Genomic DNA, 26406 nt, shown 5'->3' with positions numbered 1-26406 from the left:
AAAGTTCAAAGTAAACGTAGGTTTAATGTCCAACTCACAAACAAAAGAAACTGTGTCCTCCAGTTCGCAGCCGGGAAAACAGAAGATAGACAGTGAAGGGTTGATGTGGGCGACTGCACCGCTGTGTATAGTGAGGGTGCCAGGTCTTTTGGCTCCGTTTGCCTGTGTCGCTTCACACAGATGGAGCTCCGCAGAGCCGACTGCTCTGTATTCCCCCAGAAACCAAACTGACACACCCAAACTCTTTGTCACGGCTCCCGGGTACTACTGATGTGGGAAATGCTGCACACAGCAGCAAGGGAGCTGAGCAACGTGCCAGGAACTAACCAGGTAACAACCAGGACCTAAACCATGTGACAGAGTAGGAGGTGGTCGGGGGCGGAGAAGAGATAAACACAAGCGAGTAGTCAAACAAGCTAAGATCGGAGCCAGGAGATCACAAAGTACCAAGGGGGTGCGACAGAAGTGAAGCCAAAGGTCATAAATCCAGAAGAACAAACAGAGCAATGCATGGAGAGCACGAAAAACAATTGCAAACCGGGCACACACTCCAGGGGTCAGGCACACAGACTAGAACATAAAGTATAGCTGACAGCAAATCCTAGTTTGGAGTGAGTAGAAATACCCCTCCCAGATCGAAAGGGAGGCCAGCAAAATTAACCTTGAGAGAACAGGACATTAACCATGTCCTAACCATGACACCCTTCTTGCAGGGGTTTTTTTTTTCTTCATCTCAACTGGAATCTGTGGCCATGGGCCACTTGCAAGATCTGGCCCAGAGGAAACGGACCAGTCCCACTACCTTCCTGCAGTCCGTTTCAAAAATAAAAGCCCACACTGGGTTTCCCTGAACAATTCCTTGGCCACATAACCTGACCAGGTTCATGCTTACCTTTATTCTGCCTTTTGACTCACAGGTGTCCTACTGTGACCACAAGATACTCCAGCGGATCTAATACGCTTCTGAGCACCTCCTGGGGGACATATAGCAACCCTCGCAAATAACACCAGTCACTGCCTCATGATGGGAGAACCGAGCATGTATGTGTATGGGAGAGCTCAGCCGAGCATGCGTGTGTATAGGTCTATGTACATGTCTCCGTGTTTTCACGGACCGTGTGTCCGTGTGCAAAACACGGAAACATGTCCGCTTTTCTCCGGCAGCACGTACCATAATACGTCCCGCACACGTGCACACGGAGAACAGTGTGCACTCTCCTCCGTGTGCACGTACCACCCGCAGGAGAGACAGCGCTACAGTAAGCGCTGTCCCCACTGCGTGTGGTGCTGAAGCCGGCATTCATTCCTTCTCCCCAGTAGCGGTCGCTGGAGGGAAGGAATGAAAAATCAAGTTTTTTTTTTGTTTGTGTTAAAAATAAAGGTTGGGGTCACCTCCCACCTCCCATCCCCTGTGCGTATGTGCATATTCATCACTGTAATGAGCGGTACCACGTACCTCCGAAGAGGAGGACAACATTAGTGAGGATGAAGATATTGCCGAGAACTCGGATTCTGAGGGTGAATCTGATGTGGAAACCCCGACAACCGGTCTGACGCAAGAAATCAATTCAAAAAACAAAGATATCGTTTGGAAATTGCAGCCTCCTGCTCCGACTGGTAGAAGGTCTTCATCAAATGTCATCACAGATACTCCAGGTCCCACTAGATATGCAATTGCTAGAATTGATGACATTCAATCGGCATTCCTATTATTCATAAATATAGCCATGCAAAATATACTTATCCAAATGACAAACATTGAGGGAAAAAAGGTTTATGGCGATAAATGGAAGAACTTCGATGTGACGGCTATGAATGCTTACATCGGGTTACTTCTATTAGCTGGAGTATACAAATCATATGGAGAGTCCACTAAAAGTTTGTGGAATTCGGAAACGGGGCGCCATATATTTAGGGCCACCATGTCTTTAGAAAGATTCCACGAAATTTCCAGAGTTCTACGGTTTGATGACAAAACGGATAGATCTGAAAGAAGAAGCACAGATAAACTTGCCCCAATTAGGGATTTGTGGAGTAAATGGGTCGAGATACTCCCAAAATGTTATAATACCGTAGAAAATGTCACTGTTGATGAGCAGCTGGTGTCATTTAGAGGCAGGTGCCCATTCAGGCAATACATTCCAAGTAAACCAGCAAAATACGGTATAAAAATCTGGACTCTGTGTGACAGTAAAACATCATATGCTGCAAATGTTCAAGTATATATTGGAAAAAACCCTCTAGAAAGACCTGAAAAAAACCAAGGCATGAGGGTAGTTTTGGACTTGACCCATGGACTCAAAGGGAGAAACGTTACCTGTGACAATTTTTTCACATCCTACCAATTGGGGCAGATGTTACAAAAAAACAATATAACTATGCTGGGTACTGTACGAAAAAATAAACCTGAACTTCCACAGGGTATCCTCAATAAGAGAGACGTACACAGTTCAATGTTTTATTTTACAAAGGACACTACGGTAGTGTCGTACGTTCCCAAAAAAAATAAACAATTTATCCTCATGAGCACCATGCACCATGATGCAAAAATAAGTGAGAGAGATGACAGAAAGCCAGACATGATTCTTCACTATAACGCCACTAAAGGTGCTGTTGACACATTAGACCAGCTTGTAGGCACGTATACATGTAAAAGAAAAACAAATAGGTGGCCTATGATTCTCTTTTACAACCTGATCGATGTATCTGCCTATAATGCCTTTGTATTGTGGCGGGAAATAAACCCCAAATGGCAAGAAAAAAAATTACACAAACGACGACTTTTTATTGAGGAATTGGGGAAGTCTCTCACTAATCCATATGTAAAAACACGGCCACGAAATCCAAGAAATGAGAGTGCAGAAAAAGTGGCCCGACAAATTTGAGAGCATGGTGGAGACGGCGAGCCAACAGCTTCGACCACCACTGATACTGAAACGGCTTCCACCATCGCAACCAGCTGCAAGCGAAAAAGATGCTCATTCTGTCCAACGTCCAGTAACCATAAATCTAATATTATATGTTGCAAATGTGCAAAATACTTGTGCAAGCGTCATGTAAATTATACATGTGATCAATGCAAGTAATACATTGATCGCATTTATCATTTGTTTTTGACAAAAAACCTTTTTTTTTTTTTAAAGTTTGTATATAGTTTAGAATAAAGAAAAGTTTTTATGTGCAATATGAAGCAAATATTGCAAAAAATGTTAATTTATTTGATTCAAAAAATAAAAGTTTTTGATTTAATTTTTCATCTGATTATTGAAAACCATGTTCACATACAGTAAAACAATGCAACAGGTAATCAAATAACACTTGAATTAGGTACAAATCACAACTTTGTTAGGTCCGGTCAAAAATGACCGGGAACAGTATAAGTGTATAAAAAAACAACGTTTTTTGCCATTTTATAGAGAAAAAAGCTTTTTTTTTTTTTTTGCCTTTGAAAAAAGTATATCTACATAATGTTTGATATTATTACTTATAGTTAACATTTAGATCAAGATTTTTTTGTTATCTGCAAAAATAATCAATTTTTACAAAAATCGAAAAAATACCATGTTCCCTTTTGGATATAAAAAAAATATAAAACAAGCTTTGTATTTTTTTTTTCTGGTATTTGAACAACCATCTTCACAAGCAATATAATAGTGCAAAAACTGTTTAAAAAAACCACTTAGATTAGCTAAAAATGATTATTTTATAAGGACGGTCAAAAATGACCGGGAACAGTACAAGTGTATGTGAAATCTAAACAGAACAGCAGGGTTAATTGAAATTCTGGTGCTCTTATTCATGTGAGTCCAGTGGACAGTCCCTCTAGGACTGTGCATGCAGAGATAGCTGTCAGTCACAAGTAGGACCATCTACTGGACTCCTGTGTTCTGTTTGATGAATCCTGTTATAAATCACACTCTGTGAGTATCTCCAGGCTCTTTATTCACATCATGTCTCAACCTCCATTACATGAATTCCGAGTACAACAACATCCAACAAGTTCCAAACAAAGAAGATAGAACACACATAAAAGTAGTGAGACCCCTAGAGGCCACATGAACATATAACATATTACTACATCCTTTCCCTTTTAACTAGAGGAACAATAAAAGATACTAAACTAATGTATACTATGACAAAGTTAGAAATTAACCTAGTACGTCCAGTTAGATATAATCTTTGAGGTGCGCCGGCTTTTTGCTAATTCTGCCAGCTCTGGTAATATAAGATGTGTCACTTTCTACATCTGGTACATTTGGTAGTTCTTCTAATATTGTCTGTCTCTGGCCAGAGTCCTCACCCTGATGGTCAGCTGTCACTGTTGGTGCCTGACTTGTACTTGCTGCCTCGTTGTCTTGGGTGTCTGGATACTGTTCAAAAGGCCATGAATCATCTCTTTCTTGCGTTTTCCTCAAATATCTTCGATTCCTCCTTAGTCTTCTTCCGTCGTCTGTTAGAATTTCGTAAGACCGAGGTCCCAGTTTCTGGACAACCTTTGCTTTTTGCCAGTGTTTATCAAATGTGGTGCTTGGCTGCAGCCGAATGTTGTCATTTCTCTGGAGCTCAGGCAGATCCTTTGCAGATTTATTGTAATAGAAAGCTTGCCTAGCTTGATTCTTCTGTAATTTAGCTTCGATGTTTCCCAGCAGCTTTGGCTCTAACAGATGACACGCAGTTGGTACTAGTGATTTTGTACGCCTACTCATGAGCCTCTGTGCCGGACTACTGTCTAGGCCTTGGGTGGGTGTGTTTCTATGATCCAGTATAGACAGATATACATCAGCACCCGCCTGGTTTGCTTTCTGCATGTGTCTTTTGGCCGTTTTTACTGCTGACTCTGCTTTCCCATTACTCTGAGGATATCTTGGAGAAGACGTCTGGTGTTCAAATTCCCATTTCTTACTGAAAGTTTTGAATTCTTCCGACGTAAACTGTGCCGCATTGTCAGAGAAAACGATATCTGGAATGCCATACCTGGCAAAATGGGCCTTGAGTTTTTTAATCACTGTTCTCGCCCTTGTGTCCTGCACCAAATCAACCTCCCAGAAGTTAGAGAAATAGTCCACTGTAATCAGGTATTCTTTGTCATTCCATGTGAACAAGTCAGTTCCTATTTTTGACCAAGGCCTATGTGGAATTTCATGAGGTTGCAATGTCTCCTAAGTAGGCAAATCTTGTATTGCTCTCACCTTTTCAGGATCCACTTTGACCCCAGTTGAAGTCAGTCGATGACCAATATAGGCCACTACTGTCATTTTCAATTTGAATTTGTCCAAATTCAGCTTTATGTTTTTTTCTCTGCATCTGTCCAAAAATTGTATCATCTTCTGATCGTGATCCTTGATTGCAGATTCCATATTTTCACCTTCTCCCACTACTAGGATATCATCCGCTATTGTCTTCATTCCAGTAAGTCCTTCCAAAGCCTGCATCAATTTCTGCTGGAATATCTCTGGAGCAGGTTTTAGTCCCATGGGCATTTTCAGCCATTTAAAGCGTCCAAATGGTGAAGAAAATGTTGTCAATAAACTTGAATCTTCAGTCAGGGCCACATGCCAGAATCCATTTTTTACATCACATACAGAAAATATTTTAGCCTTTGATAAATCTGGTAGAACATCATCTAATGTTGGCATTGGTGATACATCTTGGAGGGTGCGTTGCACGACGCACATGCGCCGTAGGATGCTGTGATATGTGTCAGGCAGTGATATACTTACATGGTGCCGCTGCCTAAGGAGCTTCTTGGTGCCGTTATGCGCACGCGCGAATATCGCTTTACTGCTATCCTCTCAGTGCGCAGGCGCTGGGGATGAGCAGTGGGAATAGTTGCGGTTAGGCAGCGGTATATTAACACTGCGCCGCTTACCTAAGTTGCTGGTGGTACCTCAACACGCATGCGCGAATATCGCTTTACGGCCGTGAGGTCGTGTAACATACCCTAGTGCGCAGGTGCTGGGCATGGATGATTAGCAGTGGGAACAGCTGCGGGAGGGATATATAAGCATATGGGAATGAGACACACATACAGCCCCCGGAAGAAGCCCACGCGAAACGCGCGTTGGGGCTGCTGTGGAGCGCACACTGACGGTTTATATTATGGGTAAGATGAGCGTCCTTTGATAGGGGTCCATTTATATTTCCCTCTTGCACTACGCTTGATAGAATATCAGTAGGTGGGGAACAGTTCACCGATATCTATGCATAGAGGCTATGATGCTCTTATTAGTGTCCAGCCCTATTATGGGGTGTTACGTGCTGTAACGGATATTGGTCAATTTGGACTATATGCCTGCTAAATACGCTTACCTTCTCAGTCCGGTATTTTAGTTGTGTTGCTCTTTCTTCACATGAGTTGCTGTTTGAGCTTTTTTCATGTCTGTTCTGTATTTATTTGTCATTTTATACATTGTGTATTTATTAATAAAGTACCTTAAAATGTTCACCTGAGTGGGACATATACTCCTTTTGTGGTTTCGTGTAGGATTTATGGTATTCGGAGTGTCTTGAGAGATTTATAAAGTAGTCTATCAATGTGGCAATTTGCCCCTTGGAGATATTTATTTATGTTTCAGTGGATTGTCTTTCTATCAGTAGATGGTTTCTTGTAGGAATCTAGGACACTCAGAGTTGACATAGAGAGAACATAGCAACCGATTTGGCTACAAGGGATTTGCTGACTATGTAGGCAAAATAATATAATAAAATTGTATTTTAGCCTATCGACAATCATTTAACTGTACAACTGCATTAATTAGCAATAGGTATCGTTATCCAGATGTCATAGCTCTTACCGTCTTGTCATGTCCTGTAGAAGCCAAAAGTATACCGTCACGGGAGAAAGACAAGGTTCTTAACCAGTCCACGTGACCTTTCAGGAGAAAGATCAAGGCTCCTCTACTTGGGTTCCAAACTCTTATTGTTTTGTCCCATGATCCAGAAGCCTGAACAAAAAATTAAATACCCAAGAAATTGTGTAAACCAAGGCTTAGCTCTGGGTCTGCTGTCTTTAACTTATTTATTGATTATATAAAAGACGGCATTAATCATGTTTCTATTTTTGCAGATGACTACAACCTATGAAGTATCGTTCAGTGTATGGAAGATGTTCAGAAGCTAGAGGCTGATTTGGATACACTGAGTTTTTGGGCATCCACTTGACACATGAGGTTCAATGTGGAGAAATGTAAAGTTGTGTTCATGCTAAATAATAATATGCGGTATCATAAAACTAGGAGAGTCACTTGTAGAGAAGGATCTGGGTGCAGCTTCTAAGGCCAACAGGATATTGTCGTATATTAAAAGAGGCATGGATTCGCGGGACAGACACGTAATACTGCTACTTTACAAAGCGCTGGTGCAACCTCAACTGGAATAGGCAATTCATTTATGGACACCAGAAGAGCCATAAAACTGATGAGGGGCACGGAGGATCTTAATTATGAGGAAAGATTAAAAGAATTACATTTATTCAGTCTTGAGAAGTGACTTCTAATGGAGGACATGATTAACTTGTACAAGTACATAAATGGCCCATAAAAGAAGTATGGTCAAAAGTGGTTTCACCCTAAAAAGACAAGAGGGTATTCTCTCCGCCTTGAGAAAAAAAGGGTCAATCTCCAGAGGAGACAAATCTTCTTTAGCAGGAGAAATATTAATCTGTGGAGCAGTCTACCTTAGAAGCTGGTCACAGTGGGAACTATCAATGGATTAAAGTAATAGCATAGATTTTTTTTTGTAGAAGGTGACGGGCTTTTCTAACCTTTCCCGACGCCTGCACACTGCAGTGCTTTGCTCTGCCCTCAACAGGGCAAATCAGTACACCTGCACAGGAGCCGCAGCAGGAAGCAAAGAAGAGGACGCCATCGCATGAAGATGGGACGCACTGGACCCGGACCGCGACGCCCATCGGACCGGACCGCCCCCCTGGGTGAGTATAAACTAACTTGTTTTTCTTATCTTTCAGGTTACATCAGGGGCTTATCTACAGCATTACAGAATGCTGTAGATAAGCCCCTCATGCCGGTGGCCTAAAGGTACCTTCACACATAACGATTTTGTTAACGATATCGTTGCTTTTTGTGACGTAGCAACGATATCGTTAACGAAATCGTTATGCGTGACAGCGACCAACGATCAGGCCCCTGCTGGGAGATCGTTGGTCGCTGTGAATGATCAGGACCTTTTTTTGGTCACTGATTACCCGCTGTCATCGCTGAATCGACGTGTGTGACGCCGATCCAGCGATGTGTTCACTGGTAACCAGGGTAAATATCAGGTTACTAAGCGCAGGGACGCGCTTAATAACCCGATATTTACCCTGGTTACCATTGTAAAAGTAAAAAAAAAAAAAACACTACATACTCACATTCTGACGTCTGTCACGTCCCCCGGCGTTAGCTTCCCGCACTGACTGTGTCAGCGCTGGCCGGCACTGCTTTACGGCCGGCACTTACACAGTGCAGGGAAGCTGACGCCGGGGGATGTGACAGGCATCGGAATGTGAGTATGTACTGTTTTTTTTTTACTTTTACAATGGTAACCAGGGTAAATATCGGGTTACTAAGCGCGGCCCTGCACTTAGTAACCCGATGTTTACCCTGGTTACCCGGGGACTTCGACATCGTTGAAGACAGTTTCAACTATGCCGAAGTTGTTCCCCAGATCGTTGGTCGCTGGAGAGAGCTGTCTGTGTGACAGCTGCCCCGCGACCACACAACGACTTACCAACGATCACGGCCAGGTCGTATCGCTGGTCGTGATCGTTGGTAAATCGTTTAGTGTAACGGTACCTTTAGCTTATAGGAGTATTTTGGGGTGACAGATTCCCTTTAATGGACATGTGTCTTTTTGAGCCCGTTTTTGGGATTTATGGAGATCCCAGCTGGTTGACCTTCAGTAATTAATCACTTATAATAACCTATCCCTTAGATAGGTAATAAATGTTCTAAGTCGGACATCCAGATAAAGAACAGACAATTCATTAAGGCAACCATACACATTCAACTAACATTAGCCGAACCCGCTGATATCGATGTATTCCGTCAACAGTCTAACGTGTATGGGGGAGCTGGCCGATTGATGGTCAGGAGAGATGTCGATCGTGTATGTCCGATTTCAGACTGCCGATTGTTCTCCCCGAGATAAACCACCGGCTGCTGTGTCAGTTGGCAAATTTCTCATAGAAAACACAGGAGGCCAAACAAGACCTCCTGTGTATGGGAGAGTAGGCAGAGAAGGCTGTCGGCTGGACAGTTGGCCAAGCATCCTTCTTCCATCTAATGTGTAAGACTGGCTAGAGAGCTCAAGACTAGCTCACACCAAACATGTGCATAACACTATTTCTTCACTGCCCGATAAATTAGGTCCAGAGTTTAGAAATTCGCAAGCCATTTTCTCTTACCAACATCCCAGAAACAGAAAAGCATACACAGTTGATATTTCCTGTATGTCCTTTCAGAGTTCTGTCTGATGCATCATTATGGAGACTCCACACTCTAACGGTATAATCCCAGGAGCCTGTGGCCTGCAATCGTCATTAAAGAAATGAGAGCATCACATTGTGATATGACATTATTATAGATTTTTAGAAAATTAGCCCAGTTTAAAATGTTAATTAAAAGGTAGCTAAAAGTTCAGTATGAGACTGGAAAAAACAAACTGTTGTACTCTAGAAAAAACATGGGCTGTATCTACTGTTACATAGGAAACCTGAGCAGAGCATGTATGGGAGAGCCAAACATAGCATGCGTATGGATGAGAGAATAGGGCCGAACATGTATATGGGAGAGCCGAGCCGAGGATGTATGTGTAAAGGAGAACCGAGCCAAGCATATATATGTATGGGAGAACAGAGCCGAGCATGAATGTGTATGGGAGAACCGAGTATGTATATGTATGGGAGAACAAAGCCAAGCATATATTTGTATGGGAGAACCGAGCATGTATATGTATGAGAGAACAAAGCCAAGCATATATTTGTATGGGAGAACCGAGCTTGTATGTGTATGGGAGAATCAAGCAAACATGATTGTGTATGAGAGAACTGAGCCGAGCATGTATATGTATGGGAGAACCGAGCATGTATATGTATGGGAGAACTGAGCATGTATATGTATGGTGTAGCATAGCGATGTCCACACTGTACAGTGGTGAGGCAGGGACTTAGGAAAGTTCAAAGTAAACGTAGGTTTAATGTCCAACTCACAAACAAAAGAAACTGTGTCCTCCAGTTCGCAGCCGGGAAAACAGAAGATAGACAGTGAAGGGTTGATGTGGGCGACTGCACCGCTGTGTATAGTGAGGGTGCCAGGTCTTTTGGCTCCGTTTGCCTGTGTCGCTTCACACAGATGGAGCTCCGCAGAGCCGACTGCTCTGTATTCCCCCAGAAACCAAACTGACACACCCAAACTCTTTGTCACGGCTCCCGGGTACTACTGATGTGGGAAATGCTGCACACAGCAGCAAGGGAGCTGAGCAACGTGCCAGGAACTAACCAGGTAACAACCAGGACCTAAACCATGTGACAGAGTAGGAGGTGGTCGGGGGCGGAGAAGAGATAAACACAAGCGAGTAGTCAAACAAGCTAAGATCGGAGCCAGGAGATCACAAAGTACCAAGGGGGTGCGACAGAAGTGAAGCCAAAGGTCATAAATCCAGAAGAACAAACAGAGCAATGCATGGAGAGCACGAAAAACAATTGCAAACCGGGCACACACTCCAGGGGTCAGGCACACAGACTAGAACATAAAGTATAGCTGACAGCAAATCCTAGTTTGGAGTGAGTAGAAATACCCCTCCCAGATCGAAAGGGAGGCCAGCAAAATTAACCTTGAGAGAACAGGACATTAACCATGTCCTAACCATGACACCCTTCTTGCAGGGGTTTTTTTTTTCTTCATCTCAACTGGAATCTGTGGCCATGGGCCACTTGCAAGATCTGGCCCAGAGGAAACGGACCAGTCCCACTACCTTCCTGCAGTCCGTTTCAAAAATAAAAGCCCACACTGGGTTTCCCTGAACAATTCCTTGGCCACATAACCTGACCAGGTTCATGCTTACCTTTATTCTGCCTTTTGACTCACAGGTGTCCTACTGTGACCACAAGATACTCCAGCGGATCTAATACGCTTCTGAGCACCTCCTGGGGGACATATAGCAACCCTCGCAAATAACACCAGTCACTGCCTCATGATGGGAGAACCGAGCATGTATGTGTATGGGAGAGCTCAGCCGAGCATGCGTGTGTATAGGTCTATGTACATGTCTCCGTGTTTTCACGGACCGTGTGTCCGTGTGCAAAACACGGAAACATGTCCGCTTTTCTCCGGCAGCACGTACCATAATACGTCCCGCACACGTGCACACGGAGAACAGTGTGCACTCTCCTCCGTGTGCACGTACCACCCGCAGGAGAGACAGCGCTACAGTAAGCGCTGTCCCCACTGCGTGTGGTGCTGAAGCCGGCATTCATTCCTTCTCCCCAGTAGCGGTCGCTGGAGGGAAGGAATGAAAAATCAAGTTTTTTTTTTGTTTGTGTTAAAAATAAAGGTTGGGGTCACCTCCCACCTCCCATCCCCTGTGCGTATGTGCATATTCATCACTGTAATGAGCGGTACCACGTGACCGCTCACACAGGACAGGCTGCCGGCACTGAGAGCATACATCGCAGGAGCTGGGTGAGTATTTCTCGGCAAGCGGGCGGGTGCACAGGGGATGGGAGGCGGGAGGTGACCACAAACTTTATTTTTAACACAAACAAACAAAAAAAAACTTGATTTTTCATTCCTTCTCTCCAGCGAACGCTGCTTGGGAGAAGGAATGAATGCCGGCTTCAGCACCAAAAGCAGGGGACAGCGCTTAACTGTAGCGCTGTCTCCTGCACAGTCCGTGTGGTCCTCAGTCAGCACACGGGCGGCACACGGCTGCCGCACGTGTGCCACACTGATGTGCTACATGAGCACACGGACACGGATAACTCAGGTACCAATTTCTCCGGTACCGGAATTAACTGGACGTGTGAAACCGGCCTAAGGGAGTACCGAACCGAGCATGTATATGTATGGGAGAACCGAGATCAGCATGTATGTGTATGGGAAAACCGAGCATGTATATGTATGGGAGAACCAAGCTGAACATGCATTATGCTTTGCATTTATTTAATTATGCTTATATAGCACCATTTATTTGCTTATATAGCACCATTAATTCCTTAGTGCTTTACAGACCTAATCATCACTGTCCTCATTAGGGCTCACAATCTAAATTCCCTATCAGTATGTCTTTGACATGTGGGAGGAAACTGGAGGAAACCCTTGGTGAGATTTGAACCCAGGACCCCAGCACTGTAAATCAACAGTGATAACCACTGAGCCACCGTGCTGCACTGTATATGAATGTATATGAGTGAACCAAGTTAAGGGTGCATGTGAATGGAAGATTTAAAACGAATTGCATGCCCACTGGGGAGCCCAGCCAAGCATGTACTGAAAAGCCGATCTGACTATCTATGTGTGTATAGAAGAACTCAGTAAGCACATGTATGGTGGAACCAAGTTGAGCGTGCATGTTTGCTGGGTAGTTGAGTAAGCATGTGAATAGGAGAGCAGAACAGGGTATGCATGTGTATGGAGGAGCCGAGTCAAGTGTGAATGTGTATGAGAGAAGCCAAGTTGTGCATGCATGTGTATGAAAGAGAATGGAGCAAAGTATTTCGGCTAATGGAGGAGAAGAGACGACAATGCATGTATATGGGCGAGTGAGCATACATGTGTATGGGGATTTGAGCATATTTGTGCATTGGGGAGCCAAGCAAGCACGTGGATGGGGGGGCCAAGTTGAGCATGCTTGTGTATCAGGGAGCTAAGCATGTATGTATATAGGGGAGATAGCTGTCGGCTGAATAAGCATTTGGGTCACTGTCTTCTTAGGTGAATGGACACCCTCAGAATAAACTCAACTTTTTATAGAAACTATTACCCTAAAAGTCCATGGCAGCCAAACCAGAGCCCTATGAATCTCCTCCTAACTACCAGCTGACCTGGCGTGACGTCATGCTTGCATTGTGCCCCAACTATAATATCATGCCATGCCTACTAATCAGAAGGCAGGAGGAGGCTCGCAAGGCTCTAACCTGGTGGCCACGGACTACCAACATAGGCTGCTGGACCAGGATCTGCAGATGTTTTTACTCAACTCTAATATTCATATACAGTTAGGTCCATATATATTTGGACAGAGACAACATTTTTCTAATTTTGGTTACAGACATTACCACAATGAATTTAAAACAAAACAATTCAGATGCAGTTGAAGTTCAGACTTTCAGCTTTCATTTGAGGGTATCCACATTAAAATTGGATAAAGGGTTTAGGAGTTTCAGCTCCTTAACATGTGCTACCCTGTTTTTAAAGGGACCAAAAGTAATTGGACAATTGACTCCAAGGCTATTTCATGGACAGGTGTGGGCAATCCCTTCATTAGGTCATTCTCAATTGAACAGATAAAAGGCCTGTAGTTGATTTGAGGTGTGGTGCTTGCATTTGGAAGGTTTTGCTGTGAAGTAAACATGCGGTCAAAGAAGCTCTCCATGCAGGTGAAACAAGCCATCCTTAAGCTGCAAAAACAGAAAAAACCCATCCGAGAAATTGCTACAATATTAGGAGTGGCAAAATCTACAGTTTGGTACATCCTGAGAAAGAAAGAAAGCACTGGTGAACTCATCAATGCAAAAAGACCTGGGCGCCCACGGAAGACAACAGTGGTGGATGATCGCAGAATAATCTCCATTGTGAAGAGAAACCCCTTCACAACAGCCAACCAAGTGAACAACACTCTCCAGGAGGTCGACGTATCAATATCCAAATCTACCATAAAGAGAAGACTGCATGAAAGTAAATACAGAGGGTTCACTGCATGGTGCAAGCCACTCATAAGCAACAAGAATAAAAAGGCTAGACTTGACTTTGCTAAAAAACATCTAAAAAAGCCAGCACAGTTCTGGAAGAACATTCTGTGGACAGATGAAACAAAGATCAACCTCTAGCAGAATGATGGAAAGAGAAAAGTATGGCGAAGGCGTGGTACAGCTCATGATCCAAAGCATACCACACCATCTCTAAAACACAGCAGAGGCTGTGTGATGGCTTGGGCATGCATGGCTGCCAGTGGCACTGGTCACTAGTGTTTATTGATGATGTGACACAGGACAGAAGCAGCCGAATGAATTCTGAGGTCTTCAGAGCCGCATACTGTGTGCTCAGATCCAGCCAAATGCAGCAAAACTGATTGGTCGTCGTTTCATACTACAGATGGACAATGACCCAAAACGTAAAGCCTAAGCAATCCAGGAGTTTATTAAAGCAAAGAAGTGGAATATTCTTGAATGGCCAAGTCAGTCACCTGATCTCAACCCAATTGAGCATGCATTTCACTTGTTAAAGACTAAACTTCAGACAGAAAGGCCCACAAACAAACAGCAACTGAAAACCACCGCAGTGAAGGCCTGGCAGAGCATCAAAAAGGAGGAAACACAGCGTCTGTGATGTTCTTGAATTCAACACTTCAGGCAGTCATTCCCAACAAAGGGTTTTCAACCAAGTACTAAAAATGAACATTTTATTTAAAATTATTGAATCTGTCCAATTACTTTTGTTCCCTTTAAAAACAGGGTGGCACTTGTTAAGGAGCTGAAACTCCTAAACCCTTCATCCAATTTTAATGTGGATACCCTTAAATGAAAGCTGAAAGTCTGAACTTCAACTGCATCTGAATTGTTTTGCTTAAAATTCATTGTGGTAATGTCTATTACCAAAATTAGAAAAATGTTGTCTCTGTCCAAATATATATGGACCTAACTGTATTCAGTCTATAAAATGGTATTCAAGGATTCCACCTAAGAGTCCAACTGATTTGATAATAATGTCATTCAGGTCTCCTTATTATCATATTATGTGAGTATTTATACCTCTCAGAGGAACCATTCCACAGAACATGGAGGGACCCTGAGATACAAAATACAAGATCCATGGCAAGTACATAAGCCAAATACAACCACCGACGTGTCTGCTCACTGGACCTCATTTTTCATATACAGACATTGTGATGAAGTTTACCGATGCATCGCAGATTAAACGGTTGTCACTATAGTGCCATACTTACGAAGCGAGAACCATCTGTGGAGAAAGCACAGCACTGAATGGCATCTTGATGTCCAACGAAAGTCTTACATTTCTGACCGGTCTGATAAATAGATGATATAAATGGTAAATTTAGAAAAATGTACATTACTGATGAGGTAGAGCAACAGTAGAGCCCACTGTTAGGACCTATGTAGGGCCAATGTTTCCCTCATAGTGACTCTGCTGGATGAAGCAGGGTGGAATATGCTGCTGGTGAGTGACCAGCCAAGATGTGAGCTGTAGCTGAGAGAGAGATGTGAGAACCGTGTGGAAGCTGCGTGAACTATGCCTGTAGTTGAAAACTTTTGATTGGCGCTGGAAGCTGCTGGAGCTCAGGCTGAAGGGGATAACAAGACTAGTGGGATCGTACCTCTTCTGTGTATGAAGTTTGCTCTGGGAGAAGATGTTGTTTTTGGTTTTGCATTCCTCTGAGTTTTATGGAAGCAATAACACTAGACCAAACCGCATTGCCTGTGTGAACGCTACCTAATGCCTACCTGAGAGAGTGGAACCCTACAATATTTTTTTTGCATGAGATTATAAATTTAGGAATCATACCTGCACTTCCCACAAGATGACAAGACGATCCCATCCAGCAGACAGTAAACGTGTGCCATCTGAGCTGAAACTAACAGTTTCTACACTTTTGGAATGATCTGAAATAAAAAGAGCTGATTAAAAAAAAAAAGTTGAAATCAGAAATGCTAGAAAACAATGGCGGCTGATAACGATGTAATTTACACGACCATTTACAGTTTCCTATGTTACAAAATTGCAATGTATCCATAAAAATCAGATGCTGTACTGAACCTGTTTATGGCATCTGACTTTTTCTGTGCACCCGTAGACTTTAGTGGGTGAGTATAATCTGATTTACAGAAGAAATTAGTGCATACTGCAGAAATTAAAAATTGTAGTTATATTCATAAAAATCAGATGCAATACGGATGATCTATACGGGATACGATTTTTTTTTTTTGCTAGCCCATAAAACTTGAATTGTCGAGTCTGATCCGAAATACAGAAGACGAGTACATGCTGCAATTTTTTTTTGCGCAGACATTAGTTCCATGTGTAAAAAAAATGGTCAACTGAGCAGCCAGATTAAAAAAAACAGTTGTTTTTTTTTCATGGACAGCAGTTGGACCGAACATACGGATGTACTCTCAGGGTATTTTTCAATGTGCTGTTTTTTTTGTTCAATGCAAATTGTGCAAATCCGCACTCGATAAGGTACAGTTTTGCTGCATTATTGCATCAGAAAAGGTAGAACTTGCCATGCCATGCACAGAAAATGGAAATGTTGCAACCTCTAGGGGCAGCATCAGCAGGTAGCGTCATCAGGAAATAGCCAGAGGTTGGTACACAGAGCAGCAGTATAGTTGGAAGGATAAGTTGATATAGTAGTCAGGAAATAACCAGAGGTTGGTACAAGGAGCAGCAGTAGAATCTTGATGATAAGCAGCAGGTGGAAAGAAGCTAGACTAAAGGCTGGGAGCTCAATAATCTCACAAGGAAGGAAGTGCAGTGCCAGGCTTAAGTAGGGTGTTCAATCAGGAGATCACAGGGTTGAGCAAATCAGGAACTCAAGGTGGAGACTACCAGGAACAACACAGGTTCTAGCATCAGGGATAGCAAGGAACTGTCTAGCGAGCTGAATAGCTCAGAGGGAAGAGCTGCTGCACAAGAGCTGCTGGGTTAAAGTCCTTACTGTATGAAATGTGTGAAATTTTCAGGAACATGCTATGCTACCTCAAGTTTTGTATGGTCTTTTGGCACATGTCCTGGTCACTAGTGGCACTCTCTTATGTTCTTTTCATCTATTTTGAAAATCTTAGTTAAATCTATAAGGTTCTTAATCTGAGCCTATGCACCTGTATGGAATATGCCTCATGTATTGAGGGTTTAGGTTCAATGCTCATGGGAACATCATCGAAAAAGTAATGAGAACAGAGCCTAACCTAGGTTAATTGACATAAAACATAATTCAATTTTAATTTCTGATATTTACATCTCCTATTAAACTGATTTGTCCACTTGTTACGAATTTGGAATCATGAGACTCTCATCTTACACCTTATATTATGGTGGACTTCTAACATACCAGTTAGCACATGAAGACAGTCCACGGTATCCAACCTCCATATCCGCACTGTACAATCATGTGATGAGCTTGCAAACAAGGAGCCATCAGGGGAAAAGCAGCATGACTTCACTGGACCTACAGAGGCACACAGGGGGTAAGGGAGATTAGATTTAGTTAAATGATATAGTAGTTAACACAAAAATTAACCAAATAACCTTTGAATTATCTGGTTATGACGTCCACTGCTCAAAATCAGGCCTCTCTGGCAATCAGCTTGAACGGCATCGTGTGATACATAGTTGTTTGGAAAGTTGTTCGTTTTTACAAATATACCCATCTAAGAAGAAGAGAATTATCATTTAAGGAAGACCTGTCACCAGGGCAAAAGTGTCCGTTTTTTGTTCCTATTTTATTACCGCTACTCCCCTGAGTATTCCATTTTTTGCATTTTTTAAATCCGCCATTTGGTTCTAGAGATGTCGGCCTTTTTATATAGTGCTACTTTTTAATGGTCTTTACAAGGGGGTGTGATTCACAGCGTAATTATGGAGAGCAGCCTAAAGATACACCCCCAAGGAATCCTGGGAGTAACACCCCCAATCTAAATTCGTTAAATACCATAAACATTGTTTGTTATTCTGTAGAGATTTGGACCAGAGATATCGAGTAACTGTAAGAGAGCACCACCATCTGCTGACAGTGAAAGTAAAAAAAAAGAAAGAAAGAGAAAGAATTGTGTTAGAAGGAAGTACATGGTCCCCAGGGGAAAAGCTATACCATGTCAAGTGACATGTTAATTTTTAAAAAAAAATTGTGTTACTTTAAGTAATTTCCCTATCCACATTTGTTTGCTGGGCAATTGCACTGCTCTTACCCCCATTTAGTTTCCTTTTGTAGCCCCCTACCCCTTAGGCTCCATTCAGATGTCTATTTTTTGTATCTGTATATGATCCATTTTTTAAAGGCAGCAAATACGGACACATGCACACCCAATGTACCCAATGGTAGTGTGCACATGTCAGGTTTTTCACACTGACCGTGTGTCCATGGGAAAAACTTGCAGAAATGTCAGTTTTTTATCAGTAGCATGGACAAAATTTGTGCAGCACACGTGTGTAGGAGGGTGGTGCTGTTATGGACAGTAAGGAACACGCTGTTACTTTAAGAGACTGCACCCCCTTGTCTGGCAGGGTGGAATGTTCTGCTTCTCCCCTGCAATAGACTGTGTGAATGAACTGGACTGTGCAGATGGCAGGGGTGGAGCCTGAACAGTGTGTGTGAGCTGAGGCTGCTGCAGAGAGAACTTTGTGCTGATAGCTGCAAGAGAGGAGAACTGTGTCCTGATATAGCGCAAGAGAGGACACCCAGCCTGTAACGGAGTGGACACGTGAGATTTTACAGACTGTTCCGGGTGCAGCGAGAGTGGCTGTCCTGTGTTAGTTCGATGAGCCACAAAGATACCGAGAAAGGGATTTACAGTTTCCAGGAGCACCTCTTGGACCCAGAAGCAAGGAGAAGACCACGTTTCACGGAGGTGACAGAAAGCGGTGCGCACCACCATACTAGACTGTTGGAGGCCCCCCGGGACTGGTTCTGAGTCCCCAACATCACTGTGAGTTTGTTACTGTTTTGTGCAAATGTCAGGGCCTAGTGTAGGCTTCAATAGTCAGAACACGGCAGCCTTGGTAAAGGCCAGGGAGATTATACATAGAGTGGCATCATTCTTTGTTTATTGTTTGCATTTACTTTTGTGACATATATTGAGTCTGTAACAGTTGGAGCACCGTGCTATTTTACGGACAAGCTAAAGAATATAACTGTTGTAAATTATCTTTTGCCATTGCATACCCCTGTTTGCATCTTCCTCATCCACTTCATTCCTTGCCTAAATCTACCTTTTGTTGTTTGCACCTCATTTTGTGTACAGTAGTCTTCCTGCACCGTGGTGGTCCCCCGGCCATCGCTTCAAGTGGCGCTGCGAGCAGGGTACAGTCACCAAGATGGAGGCAGCAGACAGCAACGGCAGGAATGCTAATGTTAATGGAGATGCTGTGGGCATTGGTGGAACTGAGAAAAAGATGAGGAATCCAGCTCAACGAGGTAGTGAAAAAAAACAAACTTTCTTTATTCACTTCAAATCATGTTCAGTGGAGGATAAAACATCAGCAGCAACAAGGAATAAAATGCGATATCAACGCGTTTCTGGTGAACAAGCACCCTTAATCTGTTATGATCAGCTGGCCTTGGAGCAGCATGAAATGACCTTCGCTGGAGCAGTGGTAACTTTACTGACCGCAAACCCTGATCCTATCATCGCAACTAGAAGTAGCCGTGGGGTGTGCCTAACCAGACCTAGACACCTCGACACAGCCGGAGAACTAAATATCCCTAAAGATGGAAATAGGAAAACTCTCTTGCCTCAGAGTAGACCCCCAAAGGGTAGGTAGCCCCCCACAAATAATGACTGTGAGTAGGAGAGGAAAAGACACACGCATACAGAAAACAGGGATAAGCAAAGGAGGCCACTTCTACCTAGATAGAAAAGGATAGTACAGGATACTATGCGGTCAGCATAAAACACTACAAAATATCCACAGCAGAAAAATACAAAAACTCCACCACCTAACTAAAGATGTGGAGAGTATATCTGCGACTCCAGCGAATCCAACTAGACTGAGAAAAACATCAGGCACAGTCTAGCAGGAACAAAATAGAAACAAGATCAGCACAAAAAATAAACACACAGCCATGTGTCTAAAAAATGAAGCAAACACTTATCTTTGCTGAGATGGCAGCAAGCAGGAGAGGCCAGGCAGAGGACCAACACTTCCAAAGGAACATTGACTACTGGCAAGGACTAATGAATCCTGCAGAGCTAAATACCCCAGTCAGAATTGCAATTAGCAGAAACACCTGTCCAAGACTGCTGCTCAGGAATAACTGCATTACCATCAACAACCACCGGAGGGAGCCCAAGAGCAGAATTCACAACAGTACCCCCCTTGAGGAGGGGTCACCGAACCCTCACCAGAGCCCCCAGGCCGGTCAGGACGAGCAAGATGAAAGGCACGAACCAAATCAGCGGCATGGACATCAGAGGCCGAAACCCAAGAATTATCCTCCTGGCCATAAATCTTCCATTTGACAAGGTACTGAAGCTTCCGCCTCAAAAAACGAGAATCCAAAATCTTCTCAACCACATATTCCAACTCCCCATCGACCAACACAGGGGCCGGAGGATCAACAGAGGGAACAACGGCCTCCACATATTTCCGCAACAAAGATCTATGGAAGACATTATGGATCGCAAAAGAGGCCGGAAGCGCCAGACTAAAAGACACCGGATTAATAATCTCAGAAATCCTATAAGGACCAATAAACCGAGGCTTAAACTTAGGAGAAGAAACCTTCATAGGAACATGACGGGAAGATAACCAAACCAGATCCCCAACCCGAAGCCGGGAACCAACACAGCGATGTCGGTTAGCAAAACGTTGAGCCTCCTCCTGAGACAACACCAAATTGTCCACCACCTGAGCCCAAATCTGCTGCAACATGTCAACCACAGAATCCACACCAGGAAAGTCAGAAGACTCAACCTGCCCAGAAGAAAAACGAGGATGAAAACCAAAATTACAAAAAAAGGGGCGTGGCTATGTAACTGAGGAGGAAAGACGCACCTTATGTGAGCTCCAGCAATCCTGAACCTATCCTGCCACTTGGACCCTTAATTCACACACTGTGCCGGTTGGTACTGGTACCGCATAGTCTCATGAAGCCGGTGGACCCTCCGGACGTCTGCGGTGAAGGTTTGGGACGAAGGAGCTGCGGAGGCCTGGACGGGCGGCAGACTCCATGTGCAGCGGCGGCCATTTTGTGAGTGCACGCGCTGAGGGGACCAGACGCAGCGCCGGCTTCTCTTGGTGCCGGGCGTCCTCCCTCTTGGAGTCGGCGATCCCCGGACCGAAGCGGTGATCGCTGGAGAGCACCGGTGAGCAGGAGCAGGAAGACCGGAGGTGGACGGCGGTGTCCGCGGGGGGCGCATCACTACAGCGCGCGCCCTGACAGTGGGGAAGTGGCGCTTTCAGCCACATCTGCGGCGCAGCTCAGGAAGTGAGAGACTAGTATGAAATAACAAGGAGGTGGCACGGTGTGTGTGCCCTGAAAGATTGGGCCCCGTGCCCCCTGCCATACAAGTACTCCTCCTGCCAGCGCCATAACTTTAGAGGGGTTAACCCTCCCCCCCTCGCTCTGCTGTTCCCCCTGTAGAGCCTGTGGATCTGCTCTAACATATAGAGCCTGGGTGCATATTAAAACTGCTGCCTATATCACTCTCAGTATCCCAGCTGCCCATCTAGTGGTCTCTCTGGAATACAATCCTACATTTAACTCTGTTGTGACTGGAACTGGAGAGTGCACTATATACACATATAACTGCAATTAACCAGTGGAGCCCCTCTAGCTGCCTGCCATGCATCACTCTAAGGGAACAGGGGCTGCTGACAAACTAAGGAAGTACGCCAGGGAGGATCCTTCTGATAATGCACGCACTCTCAGAAATAACCCTGCACAGACCCAACGTAAAAATCGTCTTTCTGATAGTAATGAGGAGGGAGAACAAGATGAACTGACTCTTAAACAGGCGTCAGAGCAGCTAATGCAAGCTATATCCCTCACTAGATCATCTCTCACAGAAAAAATAGAGGATGTGCATACTGAGGTGGGTCGTCTGCGGCATGATATGCAAGCTATGAGAGGGCGTATTTCGGAGGTTGAAACAAGAGTGTCTCATATAGAGGATACCATCACCCCTATGGAGGCTAAGTTGACAAAAGCCGCTGGCTCTGTAAACGCCTGGAAACAAAAGGCAGATGACTTGGAAAACAGACTGCGTCGCAATAATATTCGAATTATCGGTCTGCCGGAGCGTTCGGAGGGTCAGCAACCCGAACAATTTCTGGAGGACTGGCTTAAGGCCTCCCTGGGGGACGAATTTTCTTCAACATTTGCAGTGGAGAGGGCCCATAGGGTCCCAAAGAGACCTCTTCCCCCTGGAACTCCACCCCGACCCTTCCTGGCACGTCTTCTCAACTGTAGAGACAGAGATGCTGTTCTTCGTCTGGCGCGACAGAAGGGCCCTATTAAATTCAACAATGCTACCATATCGATTTTTCCGGATTTTTCCATGGAACTCCAAAAACAGCGAGCGCGGTTCATGGACATCAAGAAACAACTTAGAGATAAGAGTATCATCTACTCCATGCTTTATCCGGCTCGACTGCGCATTGTTCATGATGGTTCCACCTTATTCTTCACGGATCCAGCGGAGGCGGCCGAATGGTTGCGGTCTCACGGGGTGTCTAATGTGAAAGACTCCTAATTTATGCTCCTTGTCTAATGGTAACATAAACGGAGCTCTCTAAGTGGGTGCTAAGGTTGTTAACAATACCGGATGCTGGATTCAGTGAGGGTATCCCCTTTTATATTTGACTGTAGGAGTACAGGATCTTACTCCTCTACTGTTCAGTTTTTGTTAAGTTGTTGTTTTTCTTTTCTGTTAGATTTAATTAGTTTTAGTAGGTATTTGGGTAAGAGCCGCCTCCAAAGCCATTATGACTTCCCATGCTAACTAGCGGACTTTTCTCACCATCAATGTATACCATGTTTTTTAATGGCTAGATATGGGGTCTGAGTTGATATGTATGACATGGAACATTCGGGGTATTAAATCACCCCGGAAGAAAATCAAGGTGTTCTCTCAAATTAGATGATATCATCCTCATATTGTGGCCCTGGTAGAGACACATCTAACCAGAGATACAGCCAGAGGTGTACAGAAACCATGGGTACAGTGGTATGCTCATGCGTTTCACACTAGCTACTCGAGAGGGGTATCACTATTAGTACACAAAGACGTCCAATGGGAGGCCCAGACAACTCGGCGAGATTTAGAGGGACGTTTTGTTTTTGTCCATGCATTAATTAATTCCCGCGAATACATCATACTATGCATATATAACCCCCCCCGGCTAATACTTCAGTACTTAAGATGGCAATGAGCTTTGCATTAAGTTACCCGGATGCACATGTTATTTGTATGGGTGACTTCAACTTAGTTATGGACAGTAATTTAGATAGAATGCGATTGGGAGATGGGTCGTCTGGGGAACCTTTGTCTTCTTCTTCTTCCTCGACCCCGACTCAGTTAACACTGTTCATGGAAGGTAGCGGCTGGATAGATCTATGGAGGATGCATCACCCCGGGGAGAGGGGATATACATGCCACTCATCCACTAGAAGTTCCCTCTCTCGCATAGATTATATCTTCGGATCCGGCGACCTGGTGCGGTGGGTGGATAGCGTGGAACACGGTAATAGAGGAACCTCGGATCATAGTCCGATTATCCTTAAACTTGTGTTTGGGACGTTAAATAATGGTAGAGTATGGAAATTGAATCCCTTTTGGCTTAAACTAATAGATTCGGACGATAGGACAGTTGACCAGCTGAACTGCTTCATTCAGTCCCACTCAGAACTTCAGAATATTAACTTATTTTGGGATACACTTAAGGCATATCTGAGGGGCTGTCTGTCTTCTACAATTTCATATATTAAAAGGGTAACATCGAGGGAGGACGATGAGATTGAACAACGTTTGAGAAATGCTGAGGCAACATATACAGCTGACCAGACTAATGATAATAGGGTTGAGTGGTTGACTCTGCAAAGACTATACACCCAACACATAGACACCAAGTCTAAGCGTAAGTTGTTTTTTACGCAACAATCGTACTTTGAAATGGGGAATCAGGCGGGGAAATTTCTGGCCTACTTGGTGCGTCAACACAATACATCTAACATGATATTACAAATTCGCTCACCGGACGGCTCATTGAATTCCACTACTGAGGGAATACTTCAATGTTTTTATAACTATTATAAGGGGCTGTATGAATCTAAGAGCGGTTTTGGTGTTTCCGATTGTCTGGGATATTTGTCCGATATAACACTCCCTGTGCTGAGTTCCGCCCAGCAGACCTTTATGGACGCTGAATTTACCCTGGAGGAAGTGGAGCAAGCTATAACAGATATGGCCTCTGGAAAGGCCCCTGGGCCAGATGGCTTCCCTGTAGAGTTGTGTATAGGAAATACCGGGGGATACTGCCTCCGCTTCTATTGAAAATATTTAAAGAGATATGGAAGGGAGGGTGTCTACCAGATACTTTTTATGAGGCACATATTATTGTACTTAAGAAGGAGGGGAAAGATCCTTTGGAATGCGGATCCTATCGTCCTATATCCTTGGTAAATGTGGATTATAAGATCCTTGCCAAGATACTGGCTACCAGGTTGAACTCCATTATACTAGATATTATACATCCAGATCAAACTGGCTTTATGCCCGGTAAGAGCACCTCTATAAATATTAGACGGGTCCAGTCGGTGATTCAGTACAGTTCTTTGTTACCAGACAATGCCTGGGCATTGGCGTCACTGGACGCAGCCAAGGCGTTCGACTCACTTGAATGGCCCTTTTTGTCCGCTTGTCTGCAGAAATATGGCTTTGGGGAGAAATTTTTGAAATGGGTTGGTGTGTTATATCTGAAACCCAAGGCCCGTATAGTTGTCAACGGCTCTATGTCTGAACATTTTTCACTATATAGGGGAACCCGTCAAGGGTGCCCCCTCGCTCCGGCCCTATTTGCTCTAGCAATAGAGGCATTAGCTGTGCGCTTGCGCTCAACCCCTGGAATTGATGGTATTAAGATAGCGGACCGCACCGACATCATTGGTTTGTATGCTGATGATATGATAATATTCATGGATAGGGCAGAAGAAACGTTGCCAAAAATAATTGCTACCATAGATAAATTTAGTGGGTTCTCAGGCCTATATATTAATTGGGATAAATCTGCCCTATTACCTTTATCTCAACATCCAGCACCCAATCTTAGTACTCTTTCTTTACTGCCCATAGTGTCTAAATTTAAGTAACTGGGTATCTACATGTCCCAATGCAGTGGGTTGGACCTACAGCTCAATGTTCTCCCCCTGTTGGAATACACTAAACTGAAATTTGCATCTTGGAATAAGCTTCCATTGTCCGTAGCAGGCCGCATTAATCTCATAAAAATGATTTTGCTCCCTAAATTCAACTATTGCCTTCAACATAGTGCAGTAACTGTACCAAAATTCTTCTTTACCAGTTTAAATTCTCACGTTACTTCATTTGTGTGGGGGAAAGGTAGGCCCAAGCTCAAACTAACTACTTTGCAAAGACCTAAACAGGAGGGAGGAGCGGCACTGCCAGATTTTTTTTTATATTTTGGCGGGACAGGCTAAAGCATTATGTAAATGGATGCCTCATAACTATCTCCCTAATTCTGAAAATCACTTAGTTAGTTCTGTTGGTGCTAAATGTCCGCTGGGTCTTTTGGAATCGGGGAAAATAAGTGCTCCTAGTTTGCTGCCCATGATTCGATTGGCGAGATCCACTTGGAAGAAAATTAAAAAAGTTACTGGATTTGGGGACATTGTGGCCGAGATGCCTTTGTGGGATAACAGTTATTTCCCGACGTTAGTGAATCACCCATCTACAAAATTTTGGGTTTCCTACGGGGTTCTTTTGATGGGAGATTTATATGATCAGGGGGTTTTTATGTCCTTTGAACAACTACAAAATAAATATGACCTTCCAAGATCTCAATTTTTTCGATACCTGCAACTCAGATCTGCCGTTCAGTCATTTGTCAGGAATGAGGAGATGAACCGTAACATCTCATCTTTACCTCTGATAGGTATTCTTAAGTCCCAGGGACCTCAGGGTCTTATCTCGTCCCTATACACATATCTGCTATCAGCGGGAACGAACTCTGTTGTTGATTCGGTGAGAGGCAAATGGGAGGGGCTTTTTCCTGATATGCAAAGTGAGGAATGGGAGGATATTTTGGAATCCCCCCTCAGAGTCTCCCCATCAGCCAATAATAAGATGACCCAATTATATATAATCCACCAGTCATATTTGACTCCGTTGAGACTTTGTCGGATGGGTCGATACTCGACGTCGGAATGTTTGCGTTGCCACTCACCTGACGCTGATTTTGTACACATGATATGGCAGTGCCCCATAGTCTCTCATTA

General features: G+C 43.9%; 1 protein-coding gene across 1 annotated transcript in view; it reads right to left on the bottom strand.

The window, feature by feature from the left end:
- Positions 1-26406, bottom strand: part of WDR38 (WD repeat domain 38) — a 110487-nt gene that overhangs the window by 32525 nt on the left and 51556 nt on the right. The window contains exons 3-7 of the mRNA XM_069748478.1: positions 17284-17400; positions 15738-15835; positions 15160-15240; positions 9404-9526; positions 6795-6944 (exon numbers count right to left, since the gene is read on the bottom strand). Coding sequence (XP_069604579.1) covers positions 6795-6944; positions 9404-9526; positions 15160-15240; positions 15738-15835; positions 17284-17400 — 569 coding nt within the window. The remainder of the gene's footprint in view (positions 1-6794; positions 6945-9403; positions 9527-15159; positions 15241-15737; positions 15836-17283; positions 17401-26406) is intronic.

Source organism: Ranitomeya imitator, chromosome 2 (assembly GCF_032444005.1).
Source record: "Ranitomeya imitator isolate aRanImi1 chromosome 2, aRanImi1.pri, whole genome shotgun sequence".
Taxonomy (NCBI): Eukaryota; Metazoa; Chordata; class Amphibia; order Anura; family Dendrobatidae; genus Ranitomeya; species Ranitomeya imitator.
The sequence above is the reverse complement of the archived record's forward strand: the minus strand, read 5'-3'. Positions and strand labels throughout refer to the sequence as shown.